Here is a 23465-nt window from a genome sequence, read left to right as displayed (position 1 = left end):
TCTCGCCAAAGACCTGCACATTTGTCGAAAAAGTCGATATGGGGCCATTATGGGATACAGCTGCCATACATCCTGTAGATCAAAATTAAGTCCCTGTATGGAAAACTTTGTTATTTGAGGAGATATCTTCACGAAATTTGGCATGGATTATTTTCTAAAGCAACGGTACAATCAACGAAGAAATTGTTTAGATCGAGCTAATATAGCATATAGCAGTCATACCAACTTGTATATCAGAATCACGAGAAAGATCTTTTTATGCTGGAAAATGCACATTCGAGGGGTATTATTGCTTAAACCTTAACTGGTAGCACGAGCCCAATTCATATGAAAATTTATACATTTTAACCTCGTTTGGGGAAGATTACAATTTCTCAATAAAAAATATTTTACTCTTCATAAGGAAATCTCTTCTTCGACGCTTAAGTGACATGCTCTGTCATTCAACGGAGTTAAAATGTATTTTTTATATTTTTGTTTTAACTATAGCTCCGATTTAGAGGAAGAAATTAAAAAATATATATAGTTAACTTTTAAGGATCACCCTAATACCAAAATTTATTCTTCATATTTTTATTTATTTTCTTATTTTTTTTTGAAATAGCTCCGACTTAGTGGAAGAATTTAAAAAAGATATACTGGACCGTTTAAAGACCACCCTAATACTAAAATTTATTTTTAGTATTTTTAATATTTTCATATTTTTATTTAATTTTAATCATAGCTCCGATTAAGTGGAAGAAATTAAAAAAAAAGAAATATTTCATTTTAAAGATCACCCTAATACAAAAATATACATAATTTTATATAAAAATAATTTTTCCACTAAGATGATTCGTTTTAAGATTTGTGTGAAATATTATTTAAGCACCAACCTAATAATGAAATGGAAACACACTTAAGCATAGGAAAGGACCGCCCTAATAATGAAATGTACACTCACTTATGTATTTGTAATGATATATAATATTTGGACAAACATGATTATTTTCAAGTTATTGCAGGCCAATATTACATATTGTGCAACCCTGTATTGATGTAACTTATTTTTCTAAATTTTTTTCTTAACGTAAAATTTTGAACCGTCCTAAAAGAGTTCAATAACTGCAATAACTAAAAATAAATGTTTCCCAAATAAAGGAAAAATTCTCTGCTTAAATAGTTGGCAACGCTGAAAAGTTACTCACCTCTTTTTAACCACAGCAATTATTGTCGTAAAATGATGGCCATTTGTGTGACGAATTGATCTAAAGAAATGGAAGAACCGATAAGTCAGCATTAATCAAGTGAAATAGAAAGGAAAACGAAATCGAAGTCCACTCAGCGCACAATGGCCGAGGCAAGAAACAAGCCAAGGTTGCTTAAGCTAAAGACGGCATTTTGCATGAGAGCGCAAGCAGCGCTGTCGGAGCGTCAACTATTAACAGTTGTGAGCTATTTTATATAATATAATATTCTAGGTATGAGTAAGCAACCTTGTCACTATTAACCGCCCATCATTTATCACCCACCTGGCTATATATTCAGCATCCAAGTGCTTTGTCGAGCGTGCATCAATTATAATCAAATGATAGAACTCCTCATTGGTATTGGTCAGGGTGTCGAGGGCGCCCTCTTTGGTGCGCGCCACCGTCACATCGAGCTGCTGTCGATGGCATGCCTCCGTTACCACTTCGCAGATGTTGTCCGACTTGTGGAAAACCAATAAAGCCTGTAAAAATGGTTAATATATTATTCACTTGCATATAGTTTGTGGTAATAAGGCGACAAATAGTTTTGAGAAATTTTGCATACGATCTCGCACTAACCTTGAGTTGGGGATTCGGTGGTAATACGGTTGGAAATTTCACGTCCATGAGAGATCGCTGCAAAGATAGTGACGGAAAGAGAAAAAATATTATTTTTTAGCAAAAAATTTTTGATAAAAAGATATTTTCAATTATTTCGCTTGGCAAATTATGCTTTCTTATTAAGTAAGGGGATATTTGTCGCACACACACACACACATGCCCACTGTTTGCATGGCTTCAGCGCGTGCTTTGTCAGCAAAATGCCACACAAATTGAATTTGGTAGCCTGGCAGATCCATTTAGTACTCAATGTTCGTAGCTTAAGTTACGCATTAAAATGCTTTTAGCATTGTGAGCAAAGTGAGACATTACGACTACATTATACGTGTGTGTGTGTGTTATGTTTATAGGAAAGGGATATACTTTCTGCTAGTCAGCGCATAAATTATTGTTTTTGTTGTCGTGCTGACATTTTATACGAAGATAAATTATAAGTTCAGCAAGCAGTTTAGCGCTGCTGGGGTATGGTCACTGAGTGGTGACTAAGTGATTTAAAATTGCTCAAAAGCATAAAATGTGTTAAAGTATTGTTGCTTAGTACTTGGAGGGGTTTTAAGAATTATGAGAAATCTTGTTTAGTCTACATATTTAAAATAATCGAAGTATAAATAGCTCTATACGTAGGCATACATGCCCAAAATTATGAAAATTTTAAATTAAAAATAAAAAAAAAGTAAGCAATGAAATGAAATGCTTTGGCGAAAACTTTCACTCAGTCCCTTAAATCTATGGTATTTCAACTTTCGTTAAAAGCAACGGCAATAAGTAACTTGCGTTTCGTGACGTGAAAGTTATAAAAAGTCGATTATAGCATATTTTCGCTTATTTTAAGACTTCACAGAGATTCGAGCCTTTTTAGCATAACAGTTTTCACATATTTAGGTTCGGAAGCTGAAGTTCAATGTTTTTAGAATTTTTGTCGGTAGCTCAGACACTTTTTTAAAGAGTGTCAAATTATCGGAAATGAGCAAAAAAAAAGTTTAAATGATTATAAATTACTTTTTTTTTAGGTTTGCCTAACTTTTGAGTACTTTTCGGGTTCTCAACTAAATATACCTTTGTTCACTTGAGTATACATATATGCATTTTCATTCATATCAGTAGTACATTAGCTCACATAACTTGCAACACCTGCTAGGAAGTCGTTTTAATACTTAATTCATATCATTCCTTTCTTTTGTTATTAAATATTATATGTTTATTTAGGATGCTGGTGCGTATGAGTAACTTAAACAGGGGTAAGAGTGATGTCACACGTGGCGTATGAGCAACCTAGGTAAGTATTGTGTGGGAAAGTGGTTCAATGGGGATATATTTAACATATAAGAAACCATTCTAGCATGTAACTTTTTACTCTACACTCTACTCCTCTACTCTATACTTTAACAGAACTAATTGCCTTATTTAGAGTTGCCGGTTCGACCAAGTTGTGCTTAGCATATAAATAAAAAGCGTCAAAATATTAGATAAGAAAGGTAAACACCAAAATATTGAACAAGAAAGTGGAAATTAGTAAGTTGATTCAATAGTGTAAATATTTTTTCTTGTGAATTCGAAGCTTTAAAGGCACCTCATGTGGACAAAGATGAAATCTGCGTCCAATGCCAACAAAACATGAAATAATTTTCATATATGTATTTATTAGAATATTTTTTATTGTGAATTACATTTTAAACATAAACTGCAGTGTCATTTTCTGCACTTTTTGTTTTATAGATTTTATTCTGAAAGTGTAAATATTATCAAAACCGTAAAATACTTATATTTTTGTAATCCTTACACTTGCAGAATAAAATCTGCCACTAAATTCCCTTAAAGATTTTATTATTTTTATTACATTTGCTTGTGTGATAATAAAACAGCTTAAAGTTCTATTAATCTCATACACTGCTTTCATATTTCTGCACATGAAAAATGAACAGAGACGCTCTTGAGAAAATCCCAACAAAAGCAGCCAATTGCAATTCAACCGAAAAAGTGAAATTTTAAGGCTTCAATTTCGGTGAGTTTAGTGCGCATTTCCAATTTCGTGTTAATACTTTTACGACTTCATCTTGGAGCATTAAAGTAAATACGTATTTACAGATGAAATATATATAATATCATATCATATATACTATATATATATATATGTAGACAGGACGGAGAGTATATGTCAATAAGCTTATGTTATGGGTATTAAGGCAGGTTAAATTGAATTTGGGGTAATATAAGCTGATGAAGATTATGATACTAAAATTTAAAATTGAGAAGACAAACTAAGAGCTTTCTTTGAATTGATTTTTACAAATTTAAATCAGCCAAAATTTGCATGGAATCGTTTTGAAGCTCTGATTAGTAATAAAAAAAAAAAATTACAAAAAAATTGTGCTACTTCAGAAAAAGCCAAAAATATCTAGATTTGCTTCAAAGTAATATTAGAATTAAGGTAAAAAAAAAAAAATTTAATTGTTAGAAAAAACCGAAATGTGTCCACTTGAGGTGCCTTAAAAACATCTTTTTTGTGAACTTCTTTTATATCCGATATCTTCCATTAAACAAATTTCTTATTATAAAAGTAAAATGTGCCAACTTAATGTAAGGTAAGTCAAAACCCCAAATCCCATTACAACAAATTATTACGCGCCCAATAGTATGCAATATCGCTTGCAGGCGCAGCTTATAAGCTTTAAGCTTGCACGTTTGTACGCTTATAATAACCCAGTGAAGAAATTTGACAAACATTCGCAGGCTAAAGTTGGTATTCTATATGAATACTGAATATAGAACAAGTCGAGGAGGTAGAAGGACCGATGCGGCAATCGTTTAAATACAGAAATTAATAACAAATACATTTGATTAGTTCTTCAAACCGCTTTATCGATAATATTGTACTCAAGTTGAAACCCAATTTCTTTCCACATACAAGTATAATAATCCACGAGAGACTTAAACATTTGAAAGTAACATGCCTTTTCCTAAAACAAAACAAAAAACCAAAAAACTAACCAAGCATTATGTTTGCTGGGTTATCTTTATTGTATAAATCTGCCTCCATATTTTAAACAATAAAATTTCACCTTTTGAATGTTTCGCCTTCCAAAGGCTTCGCATTATGCTCACCCTTTAGCCCTATACAACACTGGTGCGCTGTTTTCTTTTGTGACCCCATTTACTTTTGACTTAAGCGCGTCGAATTTCAAGGAAATGGTATGATTAAAGGATTTCATTATTTCAGTTTATTTGCGCTTTTCGCTACAATTCGAGGCTTTGTATTGTCAAACAAAAGGACTGCAAGAGAAAGGTGTAGCAGAACATTTTCATTTGAATGCCCTCAAAGCCCGTACAATGACAAGGTAAGAAGACGTCAAACAAAGCCGCTGTTAAGAATAAGAAGCGCATTTTAGCTATAAGAAAATTCGAAAATATTAAATTCTTACAATTAAAGTATTGACTTGGTTTTGTAGTTCATTATAAAAGCAAGTTAAAACGTTAATTTCAACTGCACAAAAGATATAATATACTCCACAGATGTATTGCTTGTGGTAGCTATATGCTGTAGTGGTTCGATTTGAACAACTCCATCTGAGATTGTAGAGATGTCTTGAACAACTATTCATGCCAAGTTTCGTGAAGATATCTTGTGAAATAAAAAAGTTTTCCATACAAGAACTTGACTTTGATCATTCACTTTGTATGGCAGCTATATGTTATAGTGGTTCGATCTGAACAATTTTTTTGGAGAATGTAGTGCTGATTTGGATAATAATCCATGACAAGTTTTGTGAAAGTATCGTGTCATATAAAAAAGTTTTCCATATGATAACCGAATCTGGGTCTATCAGTTTGTATGACAGCTATATGCTATAGTACTCCGATCTGAACAATATTTCCAGAGATTGTAGCATTGTTTTAGAAAATAATCTGTGTCAAGTTTTGTGAACTTACCTCGTCATTTAAAATGACTTTCTATACAGAAACTTGGTTTTGATCGGTCAGTTTGTAAAGACAACCTACGTATATGCATTTTTTAGGCCTCAGACACTTCTTTCTGAGTGTTACAGAGGTTGTGCGATTATAATAGAATTTGAAACTCATCAGAGTTACAACAAATCTAGTATATCATTTAAATCCTTATCAAATCAATTTTCTACACTCAAATTCCTATAATTTCACAATTGCAAACTCCCTCACAAATTAAATGCCAGTAATGACAACTGCAAACAATGTCATTTGACATAAGTGCTAAAAAAACAGTTACACGCACATATATATGCCATGAGCAGTAAATTGACGCCATACTTTTGTTTCGAGGGCGTGATTTCCCAGCGTCAAGTCAGCGCTTATAAATAGAACGCAGCGCATTTGAATACAACTTTGCGTACGTTTTTCGTTAACAAGCCGAAATTCATTTCACTTAAAAGTGTGCGGATTATAAGTGGCTGACCAAAAGCATAAAAAGTGCTTTAAATTTTAATATTTGCAAAATCAAGTATTCGAAATTCCGGTAATTACTTGCGTGTTTACCCATGGCTTGTATGCTCCAGTGGCGAGTGCGGCGACAGCGTACGATTTCTGTTTACGCAATTACGAATGTTTGTTTACATTTATTGAGCGCTTATTTCGCAATATTTTACTTTTTATACAGAAATTATTGAATGTACACGCTTGAGGGCCCTTTTTGGCATGCGGTGAATTTTGATTTCTATTTCTAAGCGAATGGTTTTTTTTTGGAAAACATGTGTTTGCGAAATTTTTTAAGTGCTAATTTAATAATTTTTAGTTGGAATTGGATGTGAAGCCATTAGGCAAAATTTATTGTTGCACAAGTCGATAGAATTGTTTGAGTTGTTAAAAGATTTGGGCGTTTTGGGAATTATAAATGAGAGCGGAATTTCGATTATTAACTTTTACTGCAAAAAACTGGTATGTGAAAACTGAAATTCCATTCCAGTTAAACCTCATGCTGAAGACAGTAAAATTTTTCAACGTAAAGTAACGTAAAACCTTTTCAAAAGCTTACTCTGATCAAACCAATTACATTAGGAAGTGCTTACAGGTAAATATCAATATGGTTTTAGGCTTTGATCAGATTAGCAATCGGAGGTTTACATAGTACAATAACCGTCCTGAAGTTATCTAGCTAAGACACACACCAAAAACCACTGAAGTAACTCAGCTAAGTGATAGACGATTTCATCCACTATTAAATTTGTTATGGTGAAGGGTTTATTTTTCTTCCCACTGTATATTTGAGCCTATATCTTAAAAAGGCGAGAAAATAAAGAATACAATATAATGTTGAGATGGTTTATCTCGTCTTCTACTAAGCAGCTTGTACCAGCGGGATCCAGTAAGATAGTGGAAGACTAACTTTACTCAGGGCGAAGAGCTCACTAGAAAACTTGCGATCTACTTTTGGTCAATAGAGTCTTATGACAGCGGAAGAACTAATTATTGCACAGCGATGGACAGCTTCATACTTCAGCAATGTAGTTTTATAAGTCGATAAAGCGCCTGAGTGAGTAAGCTTAGAGATATTTGAGCCTTGATCTTGAAAATACGAGAAAATCAAGAAGGTGTTGAGATGTTTTGTTTCGTCTTCTACTAAACAGCTTCTACAAGTAGGAACCAGTAAGGTAGTGAAAGGCTAACTTTACTGAGGTCTTGAGATGTTTTGTTTCGTCTTCTACTAAACAGCTTCTACAAGTAGGAACCAGTAAGGTAGTGAAAGGCTAACTTTTCCGAGGTCTTAAATCAATAGGATATTGCGACAGCAAAAGAACTAATGATAACAGAGCGATGGACATCCTCCTATGAATTCCAAGGATCCAGTAGTGGAAGACGCGAAGAAGGTGGCACTCAGATTGATAGCATTAGAGATATTATTAGAGTACGAGACTGTACATCTAACCTACAATACCTTCTCTATACTTCAAAAGATAGTTAATAATATATATGTACGAGTTTATCTTCGAAGGGAAAATTTTTAAGAAATTAATATTGTCTCCCCTAGCAAAGTAACCATAATAGAATATAGAAAAATGTTCAAAATAAAACTTTCTGAAAAATACAAATTATATAACCCTCATTCCCACCATTCCTACCTCTCCACTGCCTTCGTCGCGATTATCGCTCTGTTGCGATCGCACCAACAACTTCAATTTCGGACACTCCGGCTGGCGGCGCTCGTAGAGGCACGTAGAAATGGTCACCTTCTCACCGTCGGGATAGTCGACAAATTTACGACGCAAAATCACCTCCACATGTTCATCATCCGAGTCGCAAGTGGATTCACCCATACCGCCAACCTCACCTTGCATTTGCTGCGTTGCGCCGACAGCGGACGCCTGCAACACGATGCGGTTTTCCATCGCTAAACGCAACGGATTCAAGGCACTGCGCGAACCAGAGGAACGACGCAACGAATTGTGCTGTTGTTGTTGGGCGGTGTGGGCATGATGATTTTGATGATGTGGATGATGCACTTGCTTATCCTTATCTGGTTGTTGCGGTTGGTCGAAGCGACGCATCAGCTCAATCTTCTCCTCAACAGTCATATTGTTGATGCGCAAAGTATTTGCATCCAAATTGCGTATCATCTCAGCGATATCGGAGGCGAGCGGACGCGCCGTGGTCAGCGATTTGCGGCCCGAAGAGAAAGTGAGATTGTTTGGCAATGGTGTCATTACGTCGGCACTCTCTGCCGCCATATTGGCCTCATATTCGATCTCCTCCGGCGTTTTGGGTGTTTCGTTGCGATACTTCGTTAGGTCGATGCGCGCATCGGTTGAGTGTACGCGTGAGTGGCGTTCGCTTGTTTTGCGATTAAGCGCTTGCTCGAAATTGAAGGCTTCCGTTTCGGGGAATGGCGTGCCAATTAAATTTGGCTTTTCATCCTCAACAAAGGACTTATACTCGGAAATGTAGCTGCGTTCATCGTGCGACTTGGTTGTTTTGTTATTCGCAACGCCTGCGGCACCCTTGGCGTCTACTCTTGACTCGGTCACAGCGTCCACACTTCCGTTAGGGTGATAACGATGTGTGGCATCATCTGCGGCAGCAGCATTGTCGCCCTTAGAGTTGGTATAGGTGTGAGTGTTGCTTTTATTACCCGCACTTTTCTCATCCGGTCTGTCCAGCAGTCGCGCTTTTACAGCCGTTGTGTTGCTTGAAGTTTTACTGTCTTTCGACAATGCTCTTAACTCATCCTCATCGAACCCCAGCTGCTGCTGCTCCATCACCGCCAGCGGCGCTTTCTCCTCCCGCGCGCTATATCTTTCCCGCCCCTTCATATCGCCATGCTTTTCCTGTTTATTTTCTTTATTTCTTTCCATCTCAGCTTCGCTCCCACCATCCTGGTCCCTTTTCTTCTTCTTGCTACTACCCAAAAATAGCCTAAAAATACCACTGTTCCGTCCACTGCTCCGCGCACTGCTGCGTCCACTGTTTCTATTATCGCCCATACCTCCGCACTCGTGACTGCTCCTGTAGACCGCAATATCACCCATATCGCTGGTGCTCAACAGCGCCGCGTTTCCAGCGCACGTGTTCTTCTCTGGCTGGCTTTGCTCCCCCAGACTCGGCGACGTTGCGCTGCGCATGAAATACTTGGACTTATCTTTCTTTTTCTTCTTTTCCAACACCTTCGCGCGCTCCCCAGCCGCCACCGCACGACCAGCGTACACTTCATTGACGTTACCATCGATGCGCGTTGCTTTCGCAATCGCATTTGTGGATTTTGTCGTGGTGTTGGCGCTGTCGGTGGCCTTATCGACACTATCAACGCTCTTATCATTGCACTCCTTAAGCTTATCACTCGCTAGATTATTGGTGCGCTTGGCTGTGACGGCCGCTGTTCGTGCGCTGGTTTTGTCGTTGTTGGCGGTGCTCGCCTCCCACACTTTGCCGCGCCTGGCGCTCTCATCGTCCTCATACGCGTTGCTGTGACGCACATACCCCTCCACTGCCGGCGCGTCGTTGTAGTGTTCACCCTCTGGTGTTGCATACGCGGGTTTGTGGCGAAAGGCATTCGAGATTTTCACAAAACACTTTCGCATTTTCATAAGGAAATCCTACACAGTGCTGGATTTAAGGAATTTTATGCTTGTTGTCACTTAACTTTTGCACTAAGAATAATTTTTGTGTGAAGTTTTTAGAAAAGCTCACTTTGAAGTTTCGATTTTTGGTTTTTTCAAGTTAGTCACATATTAGTATTTATTGGTTATTTAGATTTCTGAATAAAATTTGCTGCTTTTTGAGTAAATCGGTACATGAAAATTTTCATTTTTGTTATGATTATATTTTTTGGAATAATTTTTAATGTCACAAAATCATTTTCACAATTTCACTTCACTTTTTTGTATTGTAGCAATTTTGCCACTCACTCTTTCTTCTTACCAATAACTGGCTTTTCGAATTCACGAATTCACCTTTGCTCATTATTTCAACGGCTCTCGCACATGTTCCGTTCGCAACGCTTTTGAAATGGTAACTAACGAACAGCTTAAAACGGTAAGAAAAAACTATTCCACGAGTTCTCAAATACGCAATCGCTTGCCAAACAATAATTTATTAATTTAAATAGCTTGTAAACACAATCAAGAACAAGCCTTCAATCAGCAAAATGTCCACAAACTGTTAACAATGTATGCGTGGTTAAAAATGACCCTGTAGGGCAGAGGTGTGAAAAAATTTTAAGAAATTTTGAAACTTACGAGATCTTGGATTAGTCAAGAGGAAAAAACTATAAACCCTTAGTAACCCTGGTTCTTGAAGTAAAATTTTCATTTCGTCTAAAAGCATTGTGGTCTATAGTAGAGATTAGTATCATAAACCGCGGCACTATTATTCAAACCAAATACCAAAAGCAAGCTTCATAAAACTTTTTGTAGAAAAAATATCAAACATAAATTATGGAGCAGTATTTTCATGTATTGTTCGTAAATTTTAAAGAAACATTTTCATAAAAAAAATAGTTCTTAAAGCACATGATAGTCTATAGTTGTAAGGATTTAATATTTGAACGAGCTAGTATGGCAGTTATATGGTCAAATGACAAAGAGTTATGCTCCAGATCTTGACTTTTGTTTATTATGATTGCCTTTAAGTTGGTGTTTCCAATAGACTTATTAACATAAATCCAGTAAAAATGTCAGGTTTTGGAAATATCACTAGAACGAAATAAATGAAAATAATTATATGACTTTCTTCGAGCCTTCTGTGAGATCTGAGAGACCATAATTTTTTAACGTTGATAACATGAACTAAGGAAAAGTTTTATTCAAGAGCTTTCGTTCGACTCGAACACATATGAATCGATGGTTTGGCTCGCCGAATGTCTGGTGCCAAAATATGAAAATATTGTGGACAGAGAAGTGTAGTAAAAGTCGTTAAAGAGATGCTTGTCTATGAAACCCAAAGAAACCAAAATGTTCAGCCAATTTATTCAACAAATTTGGCGACCCAAAATTTTTACTAATACCATACTTTTACCAATTGAAGCCATAAAATTAAATGCACTGAAGGTGTTGACCGTGCCACCTAAAAAGGTATATGGAAAATGAGGTTGCCATTGGCATTGCTTATACTCTATTGAATGGAGCCTCACAAATGGAAGATCATAAGAAAAAAATGAATACCGAAAATAAAAAGAAATTATATTTTTTTTTAAAGCCACCAAAATTATGGCTTTGAAAAGGGATACTGGTGGTTGAATGAATATTTATGACAACGTGATAATTCTAGTTAAAATATGTTCTTAGAATAAGTAAATATGGTTAAAAAGAGCACAAGAACTTTAGATGAAATCTTGCTTCGATAAAGCATAATCTTGGATCATTTTAGAATCCTCCTTATTTGAACTCAACAGCAAAGGATTAATAAACAGACGTATGCTTGACAGATTATTTATAGAATTCGAAAATTCGACAGTATGTGGAGCCTACGCCAGTGGTGTATCCGTAACTTGAATGGACCCGAATTTTTATGCTGCCAAGTACTGTCAACTCAGCAACATTCTTACAAATCACTTGAGGGATATTTCTTAACGCTACAACAACAACATATATTTTGTTCCAAGGAAAATAATATAGGTACCTAAATTCTAAGGCTTCTTAAATTATTCGATGAACCTTATACCCTATTATACGAATATCCGATTTGTAACCGGTTGTTAACCGATTAATACTCTACTTTGAGGATTTCAATAAATGAAAATTGTTTGAAATTCAAGCAGCCTTTCATATTGAAACAAAATTTGAGTTTTGGTTATGAAGTGGTTATGAAATGGTTAAATATTGGTTATATTTCGGTTATATCTTAAGCTGAAAATTTTGTGCTACATATATGTATGTAGAAAAAATTTGTAGAATTGGAACGCTTACTATTCGAATAGTTGACAACGAACGGTTAACCGGATAGTTGAAAATATGGATGCTGCTTACCGAATACAATTTTTTGAATAATACGCTAACCAATTAGCTGTTTAGTCGAATGCCAAGAGCTCTATTAGATACCATATCAGTTTAAATTGTTGGGTATTATGATTACATATATAATATCAAAATCAGCGTTAATCAAAAGTAGAACTTCAATAGTTCATTTCCTCACGGGTGTGTCTAAGCAATCAGCTCAAATCGCTTTAAATTATTGGCGTAAACGTATTTATAGGCTTTATCGCTGGAACAGTTATAAAAAACTTGACACACACACATGCATTCGTAGCGGGAAATACATATGTTGGTACAAGCGCTTTTGACTGTAAATTGTTGCTGCTTTTGCCTATTCACCACTGTTTGTATTGTATTTGTATTTGCCTGTTTGCACATTTCTTTGATCGATTGATGTTTTTACTTTTATTTGTGGTTACTTGTCAGTTACGCATATTTCTAATTTTAACGCTGAAATTCATAACAAAACAATTACAGCTATGAGCATTATCAATCAATCTAATTAAATGTTACGCGCTGGTATAATGAGCGCACTTCCCGCTGTTGCACATTTCAAGAACACAAACACATGTGAGTGCGCGTTCGTGTGTTTATATGTATATGTGTGTGTTTATATGTATTTGTGTGCCTTTTTCGCTTTTAAAAAACGCTTGAAATGCTTGCGGAAAATAAACTATTAAGAGCAATTAAATTATATTGGCCAATTGGTGGAAGAGTTGCAAGTGGCAGCGCTTGCGTCATGCTTTTTCTTAGCAACAACACACGCATACACTCATGCAAATACGAATATAAATATATAAACATATGATATGCAGATTCGAAGAAATGTTCTCTTCCTCTCAGGTTCTCAGGTAATTTGTGGGTGAGGATGTGATAAGCATGCTAAAGAGCTCGCCGGTGAGTAATGTGCAGCTATGCTGAACGGAACGTGAAATTTTTAATGCAATTAATGGTTCAAGAATGATTAACAAAATTTTATTTTATGCAGAACATGTCGGCCATATTAGATAAAGTGGGTTTATTATGCAAAAATAACACCGGATATTATGACACATACAACTGATCAAATTTGAGTCGGACTAACGCAAAAAAAATAACTTTTTTATGTAATCACACAGCTGTTAAACACAACTAATTGATATATAGCGTTGAAATTTAGCACCAAAATAAAAAAAAATATCAATTTAAGGCACAATTTTTTTTTTTTACATGGAGCATCCAGCTCATGCAGATTTTATAGTATTTTGTTCCTTACTCATGGCTTCAGTGTATTTTTTGCATGTATAAGCCAGAAATTATCATTATTATGCTCTCAAAAATAAGTATTGCTTTCGAAGTTCAGTCACACTAACAAAAATAAGTTACATTGCTTGAAAACAACCTTGCGATTTATTATTTATTAGCGGCTAATAAAATATAATCACGAATATATGACCAGACTGAGCCAAATTATAAATTATAAAATAAATATTGACTGAGGTAAAAGCACTTGTGGCTGTCAAAAGCTATAAACAAGCACGTTATTGGTGGCGAAATCTTTGAAATAATAAATTAATTAAAAAAAAAATTAAATTTTAAGTCATTTCATGCAGTGATTTTCCTTTGAATTTTGTACTGAGACATTACCGTCTGAAATCTTATTTTTTCTTGTCTTAAAAACTATACAATTTTTGTCAGTAAATGTCTACTAAAACGACATTCTCCTCAAATACATCAAATGTACCGTTATTGTGTTTGTTTTGCTAAATATTTTTATATATTTTTGTTTTTTCACAACAAATGTTCATTTTTAAGCATTCTTAAGTCTTTTATGACTAACTATTTATTTTGGGAAATCCACTAAAAATGAAAATATTTTATCTCATTATTCCCACGAGTGAGCAGTCTACACATACTAATTCTTATATATTGTATGTATATGCAAGTGCAAATCCAGTTAATCCGCTACACAACTAAAGCGCTTAGAATCATTTCAGCGTTTATCTCACGGAAAGGGTGCTTATTGGGCGCGAATTATTTGTTGTTTAAACACCGTTTCACGTCACAACATTTTTATGGCTTACAAATAAGCATAAAAATATAAAATGACTATAAATACCTAAAAACGAAAACAAAGTGCATGAAAATGAATTAATTGCTGTTAACCGAAATCTGTTTTTCAGTAACAATTATGCACAGTGGGAGGCTTTACCGTTACGGTGACAAATAGCGAGATTTAAATCTATTTGTGTGGTTGGCAGACAGGCGGCGGATTTCGTATAAGACTGAGAGAGATGCAGAAAAATAAGAAAAATTTAAATAAAAAACGAAAAAAATAAAATCTATAGTAAATATAAAAAACTAGAAAAGCCATGAAAAAAATTGCAGAAAAAAATCAGAAAAATCAAGAAAAAAAAATAACAGAACAGAAACGAAGAAACACTAAAAGTGAAGACTCTGACATTATAAATGACACAACTAAGCAAAACAAAAAATTAAATAAAAAACAACAACAAAAAAAAATAAATAAATAAGTAAAAAAAAATGAAAATAAAAACAAAAGAAAAGGGATATTGGAAATTTTTAGCAAAAGAGGAAATGAAAAAAGGCAAAATCTTTTCCTGCTTGTACTTAAGTGGATACATGGGTTTACGGGTTTATAAAAATCGACTTTTTTATTATCTTGTTAAATGTTACAGCATCTTTGGTATATTGTCTTAAATATTTAAGTTGATTCTTGTAATAGTTTCGGAGATACAACCTTGAGAACTTACTCTCTCGAGGCTAGTTAGGCTAAGTGCGCCATCTTTAACCACGTTTTTCTTCAAACTGTGTTTTTAAACTCTGCTGGGAAAATTTATCGAGAACTACTCAACCGCCCTTTACAGGTACACAGATATTTGAAACATAATTTTTAAAGACTTGGACGAAGGATTGAAAAAATAAATGTCACGAAATTTTCTTTATTTTTACCAAAAATCCAATTTTCGGTTTTTTCTTCGTTGAAGTTCCAAGTTAAGGTTTTAACTAAAACACGTATTTTTTGACTTTAGATGATCCTGCAAAGAGTTTTCCTGCCAGCGCGGGCGCATCATTATTCTGAGAACGAAAATGGCGTCGCAAAAGCCGAGTTTAAAATATTTTTTTCAAAAAATTTCAGAATTTCTTTGCTAATAGTGTATGTTTGTAATAATAAAAAGCTTTAATAAAATATTTCATTTTTTATATGGGAAAAAAATTTTTGAAAACAGACTTTTACCCGAGGAAACCCATGTAATCCTTTAAGATTAGCAATTAAAAGTAAAAAATTGTTTTTTAACCAAAAAAATTACTAAATAAATTAAAGGTAAGTTCAAAAATAATTTTTAAATTAAATTATAATGCAATGAACAATTTATATTAAAACTCAACGGATTAAAAAACTAAAAACATATAGCAAATTTTCTTGCTTGACCTTAAATACAAACAATAAATAAGCTTTCTAGCCATATTTTTATACAAATAACAACATATTTGAATGAATTAGAGAAATTGTTGCAATAAAAAAAGTTTTAATAAAAAAATAAGGAAATAATAAAGGGTAATAAAAAATAGAAAAATAAATTGTTTGAATATGTAAAAATCACAGGAAAAATATTAAAAAGGAAATAATGGGCAGAAGCACTGAAAATTTATTGCAAAATTATTGTTATCCCAAAAGAGCAATCTAATGACATTCAAACGATGTGTTCGTATTTAAAAAATAATAAAAAAAATTGAGATAATAAAAAAACAGGAAAAGACTATAACTTCCGGAATTCTTCTCACTAATAAAAAATGTACCTTACAAGAACTTGATATTGAACGGTCAGCTTGTATGACATAAAGTTGCTAGTAACTCGATCTGAACAGTATCCACGCTAAGATATCTCAACAATAAGCCAGGTGAAGATGTATTGTCAAATAGGAAAAGCTTTACATACAAAGACCTGATTCCGATCGTTCAGCTTGTAGTGTAGCTCTATACTTAAGTGGACCGTTATCGGCGGTTCAGACTATACACAGATATATATACAGACCGACAGTCGATCATATGGATGGACAAGACTAAATCGACTCAGCTCGTCATGCTGATCATGCATTGTATATATATACAGGGTCTCTGAAGATTGTGTGTTATCGTGACAAATACTAAAGCCCACTTAAACATGAACAACTCAATTAAAAAATATTAATAAGCAAATAATGGGCTACAGCACTAGTAATTTTTTTGATAAATATTTTTATACCGAAATGACACCTAAATTAGTTTTTACTTAAAAAAAAAATAAAAAAAATAAATAAAATATAAAAAAAAACATGCAATAATATTAACACAAAATCGATAGAACAAAGAAAAAGAATCAATAAAAATAATATTAAGAAAAATTAAAAGAAAATTATTGAGAAATTATTGAGTAAAGCAATTGTAATTATCAAAAACACATTGTTAACATACAAGTATTTCAACAAAAAAAAGTTATATTGAAAATTAATTTTCCAAAAAAAATATTATGGTTTAAAAAAAAAGTTAAGCAAATTTTAATTACCAAAAAAAATTGGCGGTTCCAAAAAAAATTTACAAAAAAATGTTTAAATTAATTAAAAAAAAATTGGCGATGCATTTTGTTAAAGAAATCACTAAAAAATGAAGAATTTTCGTCTTACGGACAGTGAATTACACTGAAAAGTAAATAAAGCAGCGAAATCACATATTTGTGTGCCACATTTGGCAAGCATGAAGTAATGTAAACACAAAAAAAACAATAAAAATAAATTGCACAGTTTTCACGCTTATCACGCTGTAACATTATTTACTTGGTACACTTTACAACGCTTTCACTTTTCTTGCGCAGCCTTGGAACGGAATATGCGAAATTTTCCAATTAAAAGTGAGCAAAAGTGAGTTTCAAAATATTTTATATAATTTTATTTATAAAAAAATATATTCATAAATAAAAAAATATATTTATTTTTTTATTATTTATTTATTAAAATAAATATTATTTATTTATTAAAATAAAATAAATGTATTTTTATTTATAATATTATTGAATTGATTATATATTGTATATTTAATACGCAGTATTATTTAATTAAAAATGAGCAAAGATTACGTTTTTTTTCATTATTTTTCATTAATTTTTTTTTGTTTGAAATTTTTATGTATTTTTTTTTAATTGTTTTTATTTTTATTTTATTACATTATTTAAAAAAAATGTACTTTATTAACGTTTTTTCATGTAATTTTTTTTTTTTTAATTTTTTTCCTTCACTTTCTTTTTCACTTTTCCTTATTGCACCCACAATCACTGGCGTGACTGTGATGAACTCACTAAAACAAACAGCAAATTGACTTGCATTATTTTTAACTGTTTAGCAGCGCATTATATTCGCCTTCACGTTTCACACAATTTTCTGTGGATTTTAGAATAAAATTACTTTTGAATCGCTTTCAGCAGATCCGCAAATAAAACTAACGCCTTGTTGATCCTTATCACTTAAAGAACACACACACACACATAGAAACACATTGAAATCGCTTCACTTTTTCACTTTTGCTTTAATTATGTATTAGTTATTAATGTACAACAACAATGGCAATGTCATCGCCATGGACACTTGGGATTTTCATTGCTTCACACTTTTCGTATTGTTTTCGCGTTGTTCACACGATCTTAGCCACCATCTCTCTGCTATCAGCGCGAGCAGCACTTCTTGACTGAAATTTCAACTTTCGCAGCTTTGCTACGGCACAGACCTGCGGCGAGTTGCGCGGCGTATTATAGCGGTTTGCCGTCGCCGCTCTAATTGTTATGCCAATTGATTTAAGCGACTTGGCATTGTAGGTGTGCGCGCTTGTGCCTGTGCCTGTGAGTGTGTGCGTGTCGGTGATTTCTGAATTTTGTGTTGGTATTGACATAGACACATCTGTGTAAATATGTATGTTCGCTTGTTTCCATGTTGTGAGGTGTGGTTGTTGCGCCCTATTGTTCTTCCTATTGTTGTTGGCACGTTGCGAAAACATTTTTTGAAAATAATTTCACGTTGCAATTTACAATGAATTACTCTCAGCGCTACTCTTTACTCGCGGCAAGTGTTTTCACCAAAATTTCTATAGATTTTCTGCTTACATTTCGATTGTTTTTGTTTTTGTTATTGCTATTTATTTGTATGTTCTTTGATAGAGTTTGATTGACATTGTCAAGACTTGTTATCATCGCAGCTACATGTGTTTGTTGGCAAGCGGTGTATTTGTATTGCTTGAAAAAACTTGCTTTAAAGTGTCAACACAAGCACAAAGGTCTACGCATTAGAGCGGGTCAATTTTTTACTATTAGGTTTACAACTTTGCTTCCGCCGTTTTTTTGTAAATTTAAGGTTTTATTGTATAAAAACGGTCCAAAAGTGTTTCCCTTATTCCCTCAAAAGCAGATATTTTGGCAGCAGAAATCTCTTACATGCCTTAGGATGGAGCCATGTGTAGAAGTTACTCAAGTGAGGAAAGTCCTCTGAGTGCCATTCGCTTGGGAGTGGCCAGAAACGATTATTACATATGGCTGAAGCAGCTCACGACTTTCAGTCTTAGACCAAGTATCCTCTGGATAGCCAAAAAACAAAGGATTGAAGGCGAGCTAAAGTAAGAAGTCACCCCCGAGAGTTGTGCGCTGGGTTTGGTAAACACCATGTAAAAAAACACCGCCCTGAAAAGAACAAAATTTCATCGGATGGAGGGTCTCTCATGATGACGACTATTTATTTAATTCACTTCCAGGATCTTCCTCAACCTATAACTTACTCTTCACCTATTTCTTTCATATTACTTATGTGCGTTTTTAGTGGCTTTAAGTAGCCACTACTAATATCAGAATCATGCTATACAAAATTTAGGCTCTGTGGTGTCTCAGAGACCTTCAGTTAGATATATGCATTTCCTTCGCTTACTCCTTTCATATCTTTTATACTTTTCTCATAAGTTAAATTTTTTTCATATTTTAGTATTTTTTCATACTTTTATTTCATATTTCGTTTGTCTCGGTAGCAACTAATAAAATCAGCAGCACACTCACAGCTGCTAAACCAACAACGATTACTTGGCGTTACTCGAAATTTCGTTTGCGCGAGTATGATTTCTAAGTGAGTGTGAAGCATGCCTACTATATATACTAGACTCATTAGACAGTATTTATTAATAATGACTGTAATAAAAGTGTTTGCAGCGATTTTAAAATTCTACACAATTAAAAGTGGACCGATTAAGTAGACGCTGGAAGCAAAGCGTCGGCGTATTTGTTTAATTTAATGTTTTCAGTCTTCCTGTTTTATTGCTGCGTCGCTAGTTTTGAGCGCTGAGTAAGAGTAATGAATTGAGGACAGTAATAATATTAATAAAACTAAAAATGGAAGAATATATTTTTTGGACTAAACAGGAATTGTAGGCGGTTTGATATAATTTGACCTCTAGCAGAAGAAATTGAAAGAAAAAAGTTATATTCACTTGTAAAGGGTTTTCCAATAAGAGTGATATGGGTTAAAAAACATTAGAACACACAAGAACGAGTTCGATGAATCCAATTCTAAAGTAGTTTTTGCACTCAAACAGAGTCAGGCTTATTGCTACCTACCAATGACTTCAAATAACTCCACAAGTAGAAGTCTAATAGTGTTAAATCACAACTTCTTGGAGACTATTCAATGTCACAACATCTTGAAATAATCGATTCTTCAAACTTTTCTCGCAATGTTATTATATGTGCTGTGTGGCACGTATAGTGTTTGTCCGGAAAGTAATTGGACGAGGATCGATTTAAAAAAATTTATTGAACCAATCGTTACAAGTCTATAAAAAATTTGAAAATAGGCCTTCTGCATTGATGCAGCGCTGCCACATTTCGAAACATTGAAGGCGTCACGGAAGGCATTCTTCGGAATAGCCTTGAGAGCCGAGGTACATGCTGCTTGAATCATATCTGTCGTCACAAAATGCTTGCCTTTCATCGACCTTTTCAGGCAAGAAAACAAAAAAAGTCCGGGGGCCACATCTGGGCTGTAGGGCGGCTACTGAAACGTTGGGATGCTGGCCTTTGCTAAGTAGTTGTTCACAAGAAAGTGAGTGTAAGCCAGACCGTTGCATTGGTCATTGTCAGACCCGATTGACCCTTCGTTTGAGTCTCATGAGCGCTTCCACGTAATACATGGCATTGACGGTTTGTTCAAGAGGAAAAAATTCATGGTGGACGGTGCCATTGCCATTGTTTTCACTTTGGATATTCAAATTTTCTTGGCACACTTCCACTCGCCGCATGTTTTGAGTTTCACACAGAATACCTCTGCTCTAACGCACGCTGCATTTTCGGTTTTCACCACGCACAGAAACACGTTGCGCGAAAATGTTTGTCCTGATTCCCCAGGTGCTCGGAGACAACTAACAAGCCACTCTTTCGTTAGCTAGGAACACATTCTACCGAATCCAGTCGTTTTTGTTTTCAAGTTGTTCGAAGGCAAACTCGGCGAATTCACGACGTTTACGGTAGTACAACGGCTTCAGTTCTTGAGCAAGAACAATTTCATGCAGATGCATGCCCAAATCCTTTCTCAAAATCAATAGGTTGTATTGTAATCATTAAAAAATGGCAGATCATGACATATTGTATTAAAAATGGTCGAAATGACACTTAGAAATCATATCATCCCTATTGGGAAACCAGGTATATTAAGTAAAATCGAAAAAATTGGCAAAATTTTTTTTCGCAGTAAAAATGTTTTGCTTTTTTGTCGTGAGCTATATTATATAGATTTAATTACTATAATATTTTGTGTTTACCGTTAAATTGAATAACTGTTATTTTTTAACATTAAAAAATTGAGATTTAAAATTATTTCCTATTAGGGACGTCTCAAAACTCATTCATGAGATATATTACATTGAACTTTTATTCATTACTTTACAGCTAAAAACTGTGTTGGTTCTTGCAGTGAATGTAGCATACCTTTAGGCTGCTGGCTGACTGAGAATCTAGTTACTAGCGCACTAATGCGCAATATGGAGAATTAATTTCAAAGGCTTAAATGTGAAGAGTGACAAATAACATAATTTATAGTAATATTTAATTATTAAATAATAATTTTTATTTTTATTTGTATGTTTTTTTATAAATACTGCCTCAAATAAATTTATGAAAAATATACGAGTTTCTACTATTTGAGCACCCTTTCAAAAAGTTGTTAAAAATTCGTTAAACAATTAAATAAATATTTTTCTTTTTATTTTTATCATCGATATCTTTAGTAGCATATATCAGTCACTAGAAATACATACATACATACATACACTTACTACAAAGTCGCACTAATACCACGCTACTCAGCAAAGGATTTATTTCGTTGCTCGAAAGCAGCACTTTGACGTCAGTCGTGTCGTGTGACTCTCGTCTTGCACTTACTACAAATACATGTGTTTCTAATTGATATCTACAATACAAATTAGTTGTTGTATTATCAGCAATAAGTTGGCGATAAAGAAAAGCTTTCATGGTCAACGCTTATCTAAGTATTTACAGGCCTTTGTTGCTATAGAAAATTTAGACGCTACAATGACTCAGAGCGAAAAACTTCAGTTGATATATATATTATATATATATATACTAAGTATGCATGTGTTGTATATATACGCGTATAGTTGTAAGCCACCTCGGTGCCTTCAAGGCAGACAAACAGCTGTCGCTGAACTGTTGCAGCCGCTTTTGGAGACCTCCAATGGACGCGTAGTTTTCTTAATTGCCGTAGGTTATGGTGTGAATGATTTGGAAATGTTTTCACACACTCATTTAAACATATGTACATATATGTATAATATGTATGCGTGTGCGAGTGCCAGCAGCTCATTGCACTGTGCTTTTGGCATATTTTATTGCTGAATTTTGTTGTTGTTACTGTCCGTACACTCGTTCTGTGGGGCTGAAATGTCTTAACTACAAAGTCGTTTTCGTTTTTATTGTGGGTGGCTGCCAGTGTTTATTAGTTATCGCGTTAATGTCGTTTTCGTGACAAAGGCGCAATAAAATTGACGAATCTGCAAGTGTGTGAGTGTGTGTGTTCTTTTGCGGTGAAACAAAGCAGGTGAGTACACTTGGCAATAAAAATAAAAGAGACACTTGCGTGTAAGTGTAAATATAGATGTTTAATAATATTGTGCCACACTTGTAATCTTACATAAACATTTCTAGATTTGTGTGTTTGATTGTGTACTTATGTGCATTTGCAAGGCAGTTATCATATCGTGGTTAGCATGGAAATGTACTATGATATGGGACCTTCATAAATCTATATGTGTGTTAATAAAATTGAAATTCTGTTAGGCTATTAAAATTGTGAATTTTAATCAACTGTGGAAATTTAAAACTTAGGCAGACACATGTGAAATATATTTTCAATAACTTTATAAAATTTTATATATAATTATTTTTAATTGTTATAGAAAATAAAAATAATAAATTATAAGTTTTCATTCAACTTAAAAAATTAATTAATTAATAAAAAAAAATAATTTTAATTTTAGTTATAAATATTAAATTTTAATATAGTTTTTTTTAGAAAATATTATAAAAAAATAAATTTTAAATTTTAGTTAATTTAGTTTTTTTTTAATTCTTGATTTTAATTTTTTTTTATTTTATAATAAGTTTTGTATTTTTTTATAAATATTTTTTTTTATTTTATAAAAAACTTTTTAACTTATATTATATGTATAAAAAATTTATTATATTACTTTGGCTTTAAAGAAAAAATTATTGTTTCTCTACTTAGTTTTATAAAACGTTTAAAAAATATACATATTATTTTAACTTTTGAAGAAATAAAAAAAAACGAAATTTTATACTTTCTAAAAAATTGTGAATTCTGAATTTATTTCTCAGACGTAATTATTTTTGAAACTTGTTTTAATTTTTTTTTATTTAAAATATAATGTCTTAACTATAATAAAGGCTTATATAAGTTTTTGATAGTTATAAAAAATATTACGTTCACTTTCATAAAAAAATTAAATTAATTTTTTTTAATTTGAATAAAACTTTTTTTTACTTTTATAAATAAAAAATAATACTAAGTAACTAATTTAAATTTTTTTTAATATTAATTTTGTATGTGTTTTTAACTGCTACAAAACATTATAATTTTTAATAAATTG

The 23465-nt window shown here is 33.4% G+C and overlaps 1 protein-coding gene across 4 annotated transcripts in view; it reads right to left on the bottom strand.

Annotated features, from left to right (window-relative positions):
* Positions 1 to 23465, bottom strand: part of LOC105227734 (high affinity cAMP-specific and IBMX-insensitive 3',5'-cyclic phosphodiesterase 8) — a 93407-nt gene that overhangs the window by 13625 nt on the left and 56317 nt on the right. Inside the window, exons 4-7 of one of the 4 annotated variants that reach the window (XM_049452781.1) lie at positions 2898 to 2906; positions 1809 to 1865; positions 1512 to 1711; positions 1188 to 1247 (exon numbers count right to left, since the gene is read on the bottom strand). In XM_049452781.1, the coding sequence (XP_049308738.1) occupies positions 1188 to 1247; positions 1512 to 1711; positions 1809 to 1865; positions 2898 to 2906 (326 nt within the window). Of the gene's footprint in view, positions 1 to 1187; positions 1248 to 1511; positions 1712 to 1808; positions 1866 to 2897; positions 2907 to 7936; positions 10113 to 23465 lie in introns of those variants that run through there. The other 3 variants (XM_029550884.2, XM_011207229.4, XM_049452780.1) reach the window with 3 other exon arrangements.

This window comes from Bactrocera dorsalis, chromosome 3, assembly GCF_023373825.1.
Source record: "Bactrocera dorsalis isolate Fly_Bdor chromosome 3, ASM2337382v1, whole genome shotgun sequence".
In the NCBI taxonomy this organism is placed as follows: Eukaryota; Metazoa; Arthropoda; class Insecta; order Diptera; family Tephritidae; genus Bactrocera; species Bactrocera dorsalis.
This window is presented reverse-complemented; position numbering and strand designations above follow the sequence as displayed.